Source organism: Medicago truncatula, chromosome 3 (genome assembly GCF_003473485.1).
Source record: "Medicago truncatula cultivar Jemalong A17 chromosome 3, MtrunA17r5.0-ANR, whole genome shotgun sequence".
NCBI classification, from domain to species: Eukaryota; Viridiplantae; Streptophyta; class Magnoliopsida; order Fabales; family Fabaceae; genus Medicago; species Medicago truncatula.
In genome coordinates, this window is record NC_053044.1 from 52,931,403 (window position 1) to 52,945,474 (window position 14,072).

Consider the following 14,072-nt stretch of genomic DNA (forward strand, 5'->3'; position numbering starts at 1 on the left):
ACCTAATCTTCTTATCTTCTTATATATTAAAATTAACTCGTAAGCTCTAATTTTAACCTAAACCCTATTGCATAATTTTATTGTTTTAACCCTAATGCTCACACATAATCTCCTATTTTGATGAACAACCCTAATGCTCACACCTAATCTTCTTATATATTAAAGTTAACCCGTAAGCCCTAATTTTAACCTAAACCCTATTGCATAATTTTACTGTTTTAACCCTAATACTCACATCTAATCTCCTATTTTCATGAACAACCCTAATGCTCACACCTAATCTCCTATTTTCATGAACAAAGCAAATCGGCATCGCTTTATTTCCCCTATTTCTTCAAAACAAATCGCCCTATTGGAATAAAAGGGTTCTGAAAGATTATAGCAACATTTTTTTTTAATATTACATTTTTCATCCAAATTAGAACTGAACTCTCTTTGTTAAATATCTACCACAAAATGCACCAGAATTTTGCAATCTATATAAACAGGTGGAAGAAAAATTTCAACAAACAGTTAAAGGGTATCATTTACGGTAAAGGCCAAATATTCGATAAAAGGAAAATTATTTAAATAAAACATTTTACATGTTGAGGTTAAGAATGAGCTATTTTTAGGTACATAATATAACATTAACATATAATTTTTACAAAAGAATGAAGTAACATTTTGTCAAAAAAAAAAAAAAAAAGATGAAATAACATACCAATAATATAACATTGACATATAATTTTAATAAAAGAATGAAGTAACACACGATTGATAAAAATTAATATTTTTAAGGTGAATAAGTGTGGTGTCTGAGGTTCGAATTCCAACATTTGCATATATTTGGGACCACATATTTCATTATCTTTGATATGTATTGAGATTTGTTTTTATCTACTACGTCTACAATGTAAATGACTCGTGCGGCAGCACGGGTGGAAAGTCTAGTGTAATATAAATTTTACTTACTTGATCTCATTTAACACTTTGATAGGTTCTTCATTAAGGTAACCCTGACGACAACCTAACAACCTTAACACCAATGGTTTCTATTAGATCTAGTTCTTTAGAAAAAGAGGTTATGGTAATCCAAAATCTGGTCATAATGTAAGTAAAGTCTAACTCATGATTGTTCATTCTATAATTAAAATTTGAACACAAGTTCTTCTAAATATTTCAACACTAATAAAAGTTCTTTAACCATTTGAGTTCAATTATTTAAATAGTAACTAGTAAGTCTCTCGTTTTAAGTATACAATATTCTTCGTTAAATAACTAATAAACAATATCTCTTGGTGTTTTGTTTGTGTTCGGCTGTGGGAGGTGGTGGCTCAGCTATGGGTTTGAATTTTGATGCTGTTATTAGATTTCAAAGTCTTAGCTTCGGCCATGCTTTTTTTGGTTGTAGTTTTTTAGGGGCTTCTTCGTCGTACTCGTGTCGGATATGATGAGGTAGTTGTGTATGGGTGGATGTTACACCTATAGGCGGCATTTTGTTTTGTTCCGTTTTGCCGTCTCTTTGCATCTTGTAAGAGTTTTGGCCTAATAAAATTTGCCGATTAAAAAAAAACAATATATCTAAAAAACTAATAAATAATTTCTTCCATTGAGAAATTAGTTTAGAGAAAATACTAGCTCAACATTTTCGAACACATTTTTATGATGCACTCATTATTATTTGACGAGACTCAAGAAATCTCATCACTTTATAACAAATACGAAACGAGACCAACATTAGTTAAGTATAGTCTCATACATTTCACTCAATAACAAGTAATACTATATATACTCTGTTAAATCTATTGAATCCAATGATTTAAAAAATTAACCTCCTTTTTTAAGATACATATAATCAACCACTTCATACATGTCAATAGTCAATACACAACTTTAAATATTAATATATTTAATTATCTACAATAAAAGATTATAAAAAATTGTTATTTTAAAAATATTCATTAAAATAAATCGAACAACATTTTATATGCTAATATGTATTCAGAAAAGAGGAAACGGCACGTTGTTGCCACCCATTATTTCCACCATAGCAGCCACCTTATTTTAAGAATTTTTCTATTAAATTGAAGTTTAAGTACTGTTGTAATATACATTTCACTTTTATATATATATATATATATATATATATATATATATATATATATATATATATATATATATATATATATTTTTGTCTACATTTCACTTTTATTTCATCTACTTGGAAAAAGAAATAGGTTGCGTGCATCGAGCCCTCAAGCAGATCCTACAAAAGGGAGTGTAACCTCCATTTTATAACAAAAAAGTAGTACGAAAATGGTCAATTTCATTTTATTGCGTTGTTAAAAAACCTTTTGTGGTGCCTGTGGGCCTGGATGATTGTTGAGTGTTTTTAAACAAATCAAGTTCTCTGTTGAAAAATCAATTCATCTTCTTGTTTATTTGATTTGATGCTGGTGGTATGGAACCATTATACATCCATTTGAATGTGTCACCTTCGGTGCAAGTAGACCAAAAATTTGTTTTCACAACCCAAAAATTATCGTACATCGTATTGTTATAAAGTTGTTTAAAAAGTTATCATATTTTGATTGTTCGAATATCATTATTCAAAATAGATTACGTGTCAAAACCCGTATATGGTTTCACATTTGAAACTATTAGACATGGGTTTAAGTTGTCAAACTCAATTTTGGTAGTAAACACATATCCATGTTTATTGACATGATTTTGATTCTAAGTATATTTATGAATTAGCTTTTGCACCGCAAATTTCACATCCCAAGACAAGTTAGACGTGGAAATCGTGAAATTATAAAAGCAAATTTTTTTGTGAAAATGTGAAGATTTACTATGATATTATAGAAACCACTCCTAAACAAAACGAGCACCAAATGCATGTTTGATTCCACAATAAGAAAAATTGATTAAGTAAATTGATTCAAACTAAATTTGAGTTGAAAGTAAGTTTGAATACATTAATGTTAAAGTGATTTGAACAATAAATTTAAATTTAAAAAATCATAAACTATAATTTAGCTCCTCAAAGAATGAAACGAAACATACACTAAAATTATGTTCAAGTTCTAGTTAAAGACTTAAACCCGGTAGGAGTACGTACATAATAATCTATTCTCAAATTTGGTCTTCTCTTATTAGGGTCACATGGAATAAACATCACTTTTTTTTGACATAATTATTTAAATTGACTATAGGTTTATCATTAAATTAATTTGGACATAAAAAACCACAAATCTTCAATGTAGATTAGTTACTGATAACATATAAAAAAATTGTATATTCGAGTCATTATGCTTAAATAATTTTGTCAACAAAATTAAACTTACATACTTAGAAACCTAAACTACTAAATATGATAAAAAAAAAAAAAAAAAAAAAAAAACACACTACAAAATTACTTAAATTTATTTAAATAGATCGTCTTTTTTTTTTTTAAAAGATTATATTTATTTAAAGTAGACCGTCTATTAGGTTTACCAACTAAATTTTTTAGATGGTATTTATCTTGATCTATTTAGTTAAATATAAATAGACTTTTTTAAATGGTCTTTTTTTAAGGGTTTTCAAAATCGTCATCCCTAAAAAAAGAGACTTTGAAAATGGTCTTAATCATTTAAAGAAAAGTGGGGTCTGGCCAGAACATGAACAAAGTCCCACCTGACCATACAATCACAACCATATGGAAAATTCAATAAGTAAAAATAGAACTTTTATACCATAGAAAAAAAAAATCTATGAAAAAAAGAGGCAAACAAAAATAAAGAACTACTACTATTATTTTCTCTAACAACATATCAAAGGTCAGAAAAGAATCTCTTTGTGATGCACATAAATCTCTTGATGGAGTCGTGGGTTAAAAGATTTGATCATAAGAGAACAAACATCAAAGAAGAATTGACAAAAAGAGAAGCTTTTGATTCATTGGATTTGGACATCCATTTCAACCACTACAGATTTTCCACTAAAAGCTCATCAATCGAGTTGTTGAACAAATTAAATTTAAAAGTGCTTCTATAATTAAAGACCTTGAGATATTTTGTCTCCCATCAATCTGTCTATATTATACTATATCACAAAGTTACAAAAGAAATTGCAGCTAAAATAGATCTGGATGAAAGCCTGTAATGAGTCTATAAATACCATGTTTGTGTTACTATCATTTTTGTTTAACAAATTAACCATCATCCTATCATAAAAAGGATCAAGCCTGTACTTTAGGTATGTCCCTTGTTTTGGGTAACTCTCTTTCAGTAAATATAATTTAGGATTTTAGATCTGAAATTGTAAGAGACTTGAAATAAAATTAACATTTTTTTTTATATTAAAATTGGGATGGAATTTAATTTAGTTCTAAAGAAATTATGGTTGGACCAGTTGTGTGTGTAGCTTGTATTAGTCGGCCTTACCAAATATCTTGTCAACTATTAAGTTATCTAGTGTGCTTCAAAAAATAAAGAGTGGAAGTGTAAAAATCAACAGTTAATTTAAACAGCTATTTTTTCTTGTAATAATTAATAGTTAAACAACTTTATCATTCACTAGTGGTGAATGATAAAGATAAAGATCAAAGATATTATCATTGATCTTTATCTTTAAAATACATTATTTATTTATTAATTTTAGAGAATCAAATCCATGCCTATTCAGGCTGCTGGGAGGATGATCATGATAATTAAATTAATTAACTAACAAACAAAAAGATTAAGAAAAATAAAAATAAAAAAGTCTTAGAACCGAGGTGTACTATTCATTCATATGGAAACTTCGCTTCCAAAACTTGAAAAAGGAGGAAAAAACGTGTGATGGCTTGACAAATAATGCATCAATAATTAATTGCTTTACGTTATGAGAAAGAATGCACATGTGAAGTACATACATTACATTACATGTGCCATCATCATACAGTATCGTACTAATCAATCTTCTGCGAACCAACCTAACAATTTTATTTTACGCAAGCTTTGTCCTCTTCTCTATTCCAAATATCTCATTCTCAGGACTACAATACACGCTTAAATAATAATGAAGAAAACGTTCAATTAATTTTTATTTTAATATATAAGTATTTACTCTTTCATCTAAGTTTGAAGCAAGACTTACAACAACTTCTTGAACCCTTTAAACTCAAATTTGAATAACATACCACCAATTTCTTTATCTTTTAGCTCAAATAATAATAATAATCCCCAAAGGTTTTTTTTTTTTTTTTTATAATTTTATGAGAGGAATAATCCCCTAAAGGTTGTTACTTCAAAGAATAATAAAATGGCTAATTTAGTTAGATTAGTATCTGATAAAATCAAAGTTAGGTCAGGTCAAGGTCAACTATTAGTATTATAGTGTCAAGAAAAATAAAATAAACTAGCAGAAAGACCATTTCAACATTTTAATTTATGTTATGTTATCTTATGAATTAAATCCCAATTTATCGTATAGCTCATATAATTCAGTATGCAATAAAATTATGGAATGAAACACCAAAAGTACAAACCATTATTCATTAATTTTCATAATATAACTACCATTATTCAGTACAAAGGGCAAATATCAGTATCATTACATAACATAAGATAGAGGTTAGTGTGACAAGTTCAGAAAAAAAAGAAGCCTAAAAAAACTAGGGCTTGGTAGAAAAAACAATCCTTCCCAATGGAAAAAGATTGTGGCGACAGACTTGCTGTCATAGCCAAAACCCTAGAGAAGACTAAAGGCCCCAAGTAACTCTGAACTGTCAATAGTAACCAAGATAACAAAATCACATAAGCTGGAACTTCAAGACGCCCCTTGACTAAAACTGCGACCACAAACATCGCGTACAGAACATAGTTCAAATACGCGAAAAATTGGGTTAACACCAACCACTCTGGACAAACATTGGTACAGACTGCTGTGAAAACACGGGAACAACGAAACATGGTGGCAAAACCGATGCAAAATGGAGCAAAAAAACATCAGGTGCCAACACCAGAAAGAAACCTAAATTCAGGACCCAGTAACTATGTTCTCAGAGATAATCAGTCATTCTAAAAGCAGCATCCCGTCAACAGGATGCCAAAAAAATCTTTCAACAGATTTCCTTTCAATTATAAGGAAACCTGCAAAAATAAAGATTGAACAACTGTATGCTCTGGAAAAAGAGAACTGGGTACTGCGACAACCAAGACCCACCGATAACTGATGGACCCAAAAACACTACCTCGCCAACACTGATAATAAAATCTGGAGCTCGGGCTACCCAGACTTTGCGGTATAGATATCAAGGCTACCTGCTCAGAAGAGGATGTCACACATCCAGAGATGTTCCACAAGCTTGTTAACTGTGCGGCTGCTGATCGACTTGCAATTTTTGATATTTAATCCCTCGAGGGAATCACCCAATTTTTTCAAAGCAGACAAGCTCTTGTTTGAAACCAATGAGCAACCTGCCAAAGAAAGTACATCCAGATTGAACAGGACTCCACGAGTAAGGGCAGAAATCCCTGCATCGGTGATTGCACACTCGGAAACATCAAGATCACTCAAGACAATGCAATTGTCTGCAATTGCTGTCAAGGAAGCATCCCCGACCTTTTTACAACCATTAAGGTTTAGCACTCCAAGAGTCGAACAATGCAACTTGACCATGGACAAAACTCCTACATCTGTCAGATTGATGCAACCACTTAGATTAACATTACCCAAACTGGCCTTAGACCTCTGAAGCAGTGAAATAAACCCTGGGTCTGTTATTCCCTCAAGTCCAATCAATTCAAGACACTGAAGCGTAGGACAGAGCTTCCCAAGGACGTTGAGAGTAAAATTACCAACTCCAGGGCAGTTACGGATTGATAATGACGAAATTGTCTGACATGGAGGTACTGCTGGCAAATTGAGATTCAGATCTTTGATCCCGTAGCAGCTTACCAGAGTAAGAACCTTCAATTTTGTACCACGGTTTAAAATGGCACCGGCAACCCCAAATTGGGTAATCCTATGGCACTCTTCCAATTGTAGGCTCACAATTGATGGAGCAGCCTTGGTGAACGATACCAGCCCATTGTCTGACAGAAATGAACACCTACGAAGCTGAAAGTTTTTCACATTTGGACAACCCTTTCCTACAGCATGAAGCCCGATATCTGTTACTCCAGGGCACAGCCCAATTGTGAGCGACGTTAGTTGCTGCAGTGCATGGCCATTACCCATCACCCAGAATCCTTTCTCGGTTACATTTGGAAGGAAATTTAGGACAAGATCAGTAACTACAAAGCCATATTGTCCAATAACTGCTAGTGAGTAATCAGAAACAGCTAGCGATTCAAGTGTCAGCTTTTTTAGAATAATGGATGCTGAACATAAAAGGCCAGCAATTCCCTGATCACGAACTCCAGGACAGTTTTTAATTGATACGGACCTTAGATTTGGACACAACTTTCCAATAGCATGTAGACCTTCATTACCGATGCTAGGACATGACTCTATCGATAACTCAGTCAGATTCGGACAGTGCTTTGCAACTGCAATCAAAGCCTTGTCAGAAATTGTTGGCAACTTGCATAGGTCAAGATTCTCTATCTGATGACAACCATTAGCAATCTCGATCAAGCCTGCGTCGCTAATGGTAGCAACATCCCAAAGAGTGAAAGACTTCAGAGAAGGGCAGCCATGAGCAACTGCCTTGAGACCTACATCAGTCAAGGCACGATCTGGATTACTTCCATGAATTGAAAGCTTCCCTAATCCTCCTCGAGATTGTGTGCCAACAGCAATGGCAGCTAGTCTAACATCTGTTGCCTTTTTCCCCTCTAAGCTTCGAGAAAGATAGCCTTCATCACCAAATTCTTGATTGTCACTGTCCTTGTTTCCAGAACTTGCGTTGCTGCAGATTTCATTCTTGGAAATACTGCTTAGAAGCGTAAGCCAGCGCTTGGATACAGAAGCACATAAACTCCTATCTTGTCCTTCAGGCAACCTTCTAAGGATCTCAAAGAGGCATTCATCAGGCAATGTTTCAATAGATGTCTCTGGCTTCAGATCAAACCATTTTTCTCCACTGAAATCAAATGGAACATTGAAGCGAGATCTCTTTTGAAGAGGTCTGTAAGCATATTCTTGACGGCCAAGAGACAAGAAGAGACTCGCCTCCTTCGGGTTAAGGTACATCGACCTTCCAGTACAAAAATCATCACCTCCTGAGAAATCAAACACACACAAGGTCAATATACATAAATCCAAACATATAAAAAAAATTAGAGAAACATAACAGCTCTACAGTAATATTATATATTCTGAGTAAAAGATTTGAACACAACCAAACAAAAAAAGACCAAATCATATAAACTAGACATATTAATGAAATCCAACACAAATCTTCGAGCAAAATTACTGATCAAATCAATTTTGAGCAAAATTACTGATCTCATATGCATACAAAACTATCTATCTTATATGTGAACATGATTCATTTCCCACAAAATACATAAAACAACTACCAGTAAAATTATCTCTTATCAATAAAAGCAAATTATTAAAACAATTTCATGCCAAATTATATACTATCTCAAAATAAAATAAAATAAAATTGTTCATATCACTAATCAGATCCACCAAAAAAAGGTAGATTTAATTTACAAAACCAAAATAAAAATCATAACAAATCAATATAGAAAACTAAAATCAAAACATCAAATTCATATCTATGATAACAAACTTCATCAATTAACAGAATCAAAAACCAATAATCAGATGAAACATGAACCAAATTAAAAGCTTACCGGTAAAGCTGAGAACTTTAGACATGGGTATAGCTCAAAAAACAACACAAGGTAAAATCTGAAGAGTTGTTAACAAAAGAAACCTCAAAGAAGAGGGAAAAAGAAGAAGAACTCTTGAGAGAGAAAAAAAAAAAGAGAGGGAGAGGGAGAGAACCCTATGAGATAGGGCAAAAAAAAAAAGGGAGAGAGAAAAAATGAAAGTGAAGGTTAAGGATTGTCAAAGGTGTGGTTTTTATTAGGAGTGAAAAAAGAAGAGATTGTTGGGTACATTGAGTGTGACAGGATCAAATTCAATGTATCAGAACATGAAAGTGGGGTTTCTTTCTTTCTTTGTATTATTCTTCCCACCAAATCAATACCAGAAACCAGACCCTGGTTTTATTTATTTTTAATTATTTTTTCTAACATTTTTTTTTTTTTTTTTATGAATACAAGTAAATAGAGATGATAATAATAGAGAGGAGAAGAAGAGAGAATAGGAGCAGTATTCTTATTCACTGATGTGTGTATCTCAATGTTACAAATGAGCTCTATTTATAGAGAAATAGAGTAGCCTATGAATTAAGCTCAATAACCTAATAGTATGGCCCACTAACACATTTGCTATTTGGACATCCACTATTAATATTTATAACACTCCCCCTTGGATGTCCATTGAGGATATGCCTCATTAAAACCTTACTAGAGAAAAACCTAATAGAAGAAAAATTCTAGTGAAGGAAAAAGAGTACAATATCCCTTTTGTGTATGATAATCTGCCTCGTTAAAAACCTTACCAGGAAAACCCAATGGGACAAAACCATGGTTAAGGGAAAAAGAGTGCAGAACACATTTATGTCTACCCCTCATAAAGACAATCATCTATGAGACGAAGAAAGTCAAATAATATTTGTTCTAGTTACTCAAAAGTTTACTTGGAGCGACTTTGTTGAAATATCTGGTTTATCTTCATAGTCTTCTTCAAATTAGTAGTGCTTGAGAAGTTTCTTCATATTGAGTTGTTGCAAGACCCCCTTTAAGAAATCAACAAGTTTCTTGTACTTGTAAAATCATCATCCTTAATAAAAGAGCGTTCTTCACTTCCTTGATTATGTTGCTTCTTTAAGATACAAAATATATGCTTGACTTTGTTTTGATATCTGTATTTACTAACATTGCCAAAGCAAAATACCACAATAAATATCATTAACAAAATACATTGATGTCCTCGTTTGAACTAAGATATGGTACTTCAGGACCAATTCAAGTTGTTTATCATTTTCTTGAGGACATGATCTATACTAATATCAAGTGACATCACAATCATTATAGTACACAGTCAACTAGATGTGTCCATATCAAATACATTTGTTATATAAGTTTCTTGATGCACAAAATCTCGTTTAAATGATAAATCTGCAAATCCAAACAAACTTTGTGCATGCAACATATTTAATTTCAAATATTTCTATAATCAATAGATGTTAGAATCTCTTCAGGAGTTCAATAATATTTATACCATCATCATTAAAATGATTATAACAAATTTATTTTCAAAGATTTAGAATGGACATATGATGTCATTCCTTCAATATCTCACGAAAATTAATTTTACCGGAGAGTTTCATATACTCATCACTATCACGTGAGTCATACAACTATATTGCAACACATCTTTCATATAAATTGAGCCTTCCATGTAATACTAAACTTAATCAAGCAAGAAAAAGTTCTTGAATTCACTTCAGGTAAATACGTCTCTTAAACATAAACGTTAGACATATATCAGCTCACTTCCGGTGAGCATATCAAACTCTTTACATATGTATTTTATCAATGTAATTCTCTTTCGCGCGAAAAATCTTATATATCTAATTAACTTCACATCTTCAAGTGTGCGGACCACAAGTCCAAAAAATTCGACTTTACAAAGCGAGTTTGATATCATGTTTTAATCCTTGATCCTCGTTAACACTCATCACATATAGCGCTATGTTATAAGCAAAAACATCGTCAACGTTGACTTTAAATTTTGTTCCACCTCATTCCATTCATGACATAATTTATTGAGATCTCTTTATTTTTCATACATCTCAGGTACCTGGTCGGTTCTTCTGGAACTTAAAATCAAATATGTCAGATGACTCTTTTAGAGTTTACACATCCTTAATTGGGTTATCTTTACTTTTAGCTCCTTTTCTTGTTTGAGGATTTTATATGTGGAACTGATTGGTCTACCACGCTTCATGCGCGGTTGGGACTCATTTGCAATAATCGACAGGGACATCTATTTCGATTGGAGCATTAGCAGCTGCTTATTTTATTTGTTTAACTTTGCAAACGAGTTATATTTTGAGGATCAAGATGAGACAATAATATTTTCTTTCAAATAATTCATTTGAACTTCAGGTTCACATTTTCAGCTGCTTATTCTCTCCCCCTAATATTGGGAAAACTAATCAGCCTACTAGGCTGTAAACAAGTTGGCTCAATACAATTTATAATAGATGAAGATTCATATCAAATAGATTTTTTCAATATTCTATCATATTCAATCTAAGTGCATTATATTGGAGCAATTGTGATAGACACAACACATCCAAAAAATTTACTTAGATGAGAAATATTAAGTTCTTAACCAAAATATAAATTATAAAATAAGGGGATGACTTACATATGGTAACTTGTTGGCTTGATGCGAATCAATATTTCAACATACATGATTGGTTATTCCCAAAGTAGAGTTTTGAAGGTATGGTCTTATAAGTATCAATCATACAATTAACTTTAGACGTCTAAAGAATGGATCTTCAAGTCCATTTTATGAGCATATGCTACAAGTTGTTTAATATCAGTTTCGATTGATAAATGATACTTATCAAATGCTTTTTGAAAAGTTCATAAAATAAACTCTTTGTCAAATTTGTTAACAAGATAATCGCACAAACTTCTGGTTTGTGGGTTAATAATAACCATACATGTCATTTAGTTCATCTACACTTTCGATGTATTGATTCACAAATATCAACTTATACGCATTTACATATATTGAGAGACCAAAATTCTCAAATTTTCTACTTTGAAAAAAATAGTTAAGACACAAAAAGTATTTTATTGAAGAATCTTCTGGCTCTTCAATACAAATTCATTAAAATTTATTTATTTTTCGCATCATAACGAATCCGGGATAAACCAACCGGTATTGCCAACTACAAACTTAATATAATTTGTAAACTTCTGGTTTACAATAATATGTGTTTCCGTTGCACTAATATAAGTGTAGTACAAATCAGAGGAAAATAACTTTTCCACAACACTTATTTTCTTCAGAGTATATTTCACCGAATAACAAAAGAAAAAAATCATGCTCTTCAGAAGCCTTCATTAATCATGTAGTTCTTGAGGAACTATATCATAAATGATCAAGGTAAATCATTATTTTGAGCAATCTTTAATACACTCAAAATGAGCATTCTAAATATGATTTGTAAACTTCTGGTTTACAATATTACGTGTTTCATATGTTCTTATCTATTTGAAACAATAATGACAAAAAAAAATATATCCAAGTGAAACAATATAATAAATATTCTAAATTTATCTTTTGCATTACCATAAATAGAAATATAGATTAACACAAAAATTCTCCAATAAACAAGACTTTATAAATCATACATATTTCTCAGGTGAGTAATAAGGCAACACAAACTGTCAATAAGATATATTTTCAAAGTTTGATATAAGAAAATATGGATATCTCTCATGTAATATTTACGAGATAAAAATCTTGTGGAATAAGGAAGAAGAAAATCTTAATCAAATATATTTTTGTTCATAGAATAAGAGAACAATCTTGCAAGTTTATGAAAGAAAACAAAGCATAGAAGTTTAAAATATTACCTCAAACAAAAATTCTTTGATACTAATTTTCAACTCATCTAAGTTCATACTAGTGGAACTTTATGACTTTGACATTTATCAGATTAATAGTAATCTCTGCTAAAGAAATTACTATAACCAAAACATCTGTTATATAAAACAAATAGCATGAATCATTTACTTCTGGAAACAAAGTTCAATTTATAATGTGGCCTTTTAGTATTTTAATCAATAACCACTCTTTTCTCAATTATAAATTTTAACTAATATTTCAAAAATTCTTGAAGATATTTTCTCAATTTTGAAGGAGCATATTTGAGTGGTTCTTCAATATGAAGATCAAATGGCTTAAATGTGTGGTTCTTCATGAACGCATCATCTAACCTTCATGACTTTTGAGGTTAACAAATAGATCTTCTGAATTATGATCATGGTTTAAATGTATAGTTCTATCAAAACTCAAACACATATATAATATATTCATAGCTGTGGTGTAGTTCCTCAGGAAGTTACAATCAAATCTATACATTATTCTTAAAAATAATAAATAAAAATCAGATTTATTATGGAGAAATTAGCTGCCAAGGATTAAGGAAACAAACAACCACTTTTAAGATATCCAGTGACGTGCCAAATTTAATCCATAATATTAGGGGAATTAATTTTCGATTTTCAAAACAGAACAAAAATGTCAAACACATGCTTTCAAACTATTTATTTATATATTTATTTATTTATTTATTTATTTACAGCTCAAATGAATGTTTGATATTAAAGTATTAGTTCTTCAGGAACTATGCCTCAAATCTTCATGAACAATGATTGAGATAATTCATTCCTTAATAGTCCTTCAGGTATGCTTTTAATAATATGTTTATTTTAGTTCTTCAAGAACTATATCACAAATGTTTATAACCAATGATCTTTTAAAAAAATTATTCTTTAAGTAATCCTTCAAGAATGTGCTAATAATAAACAATTGTAGTTCTTTGGGACTAAATCATAAATAATAGCAAAACAAACCACGAATCAGTTAAATAGATTATATTAATACCTTAGAGCGTGCTGATAACGTGTTATGAATACAAGTAAATAGAGAGGAGAAGAAGAGAGAATATGAGCAGTATTCTTATTCACTGATGTGTGTATCTCAATGTTACAAATGAGCTCTATTTATAGAGAAATAGAGTAGCCTATGAATTAAGCTCAATAACCTAATAGTATGGCCCACTAACACATTTGCTATTTGGACATCCACTATTAATATTTATAACAATTTTTGGTATTTTTTGTTATATTTTTACTTTAATTGATTGTTTGTTTGACAGCTGGTTCATCAGGAGTTTTTTTTTTTTTTTTTTTTTTTTTTTTTTTTTTTTTTTTGTGGATACAATGAATCTTGCAAGAATGTTAATCTGCCCTTGTATTGGAAAAGGAAAAACTGTTAAATTAGATGCA

General features: G+C 31.0%; 1 protein-coding gene across 1 annotated transcript; it reads right to left on the bottom strand.

The window, feature by feature from the left end:
• Positions 1 to 5,487: 5,487 nt before the first annotated feature.
• On the bottom strand, positions 5,488 to 9,010 carry LOC11421031 (EIN3-binding F-box protein 1). The gene is made up of 2 exons (XM_003603350.4): positions 8,757 to 9,010; positions 5,488 to 8,174 (listed from the first exon to the last, which is right to left on the bottom strand). Exons 1-2 carry the CDS (start codon positions 8,779 to 8,781, stop codon positions 6,274 to 6,276), a joined length of 1,926 nt encoding a protein of 641 aa, XP_003603398.2. The 5' UTR covers positions 8,782 to 9,010; the 3' UTR covers positions 5,488 to 6,273.
• Between the last annotated feature and the right edge of the window lie 5,062 nt (positions 9,011 to 14,072).

What these genes read in the sequence shown, in the direction of transcription:
- LOC11421031 (XM_003603350.4), bottom strand. Translation starts at nt 8,781, where the DNA reads ATGTCTAAAGTTCTCAGCTTTACCG. An exon ending in TAAAGTTCTCAGCTTTACCG is followed by an intron (nt 8,175 to 8,756) that starts GTAAGCTTTTAA and finishes TTGATTTCTCAG; the next exon opens with GAGGTGATGATTTTTGTACT.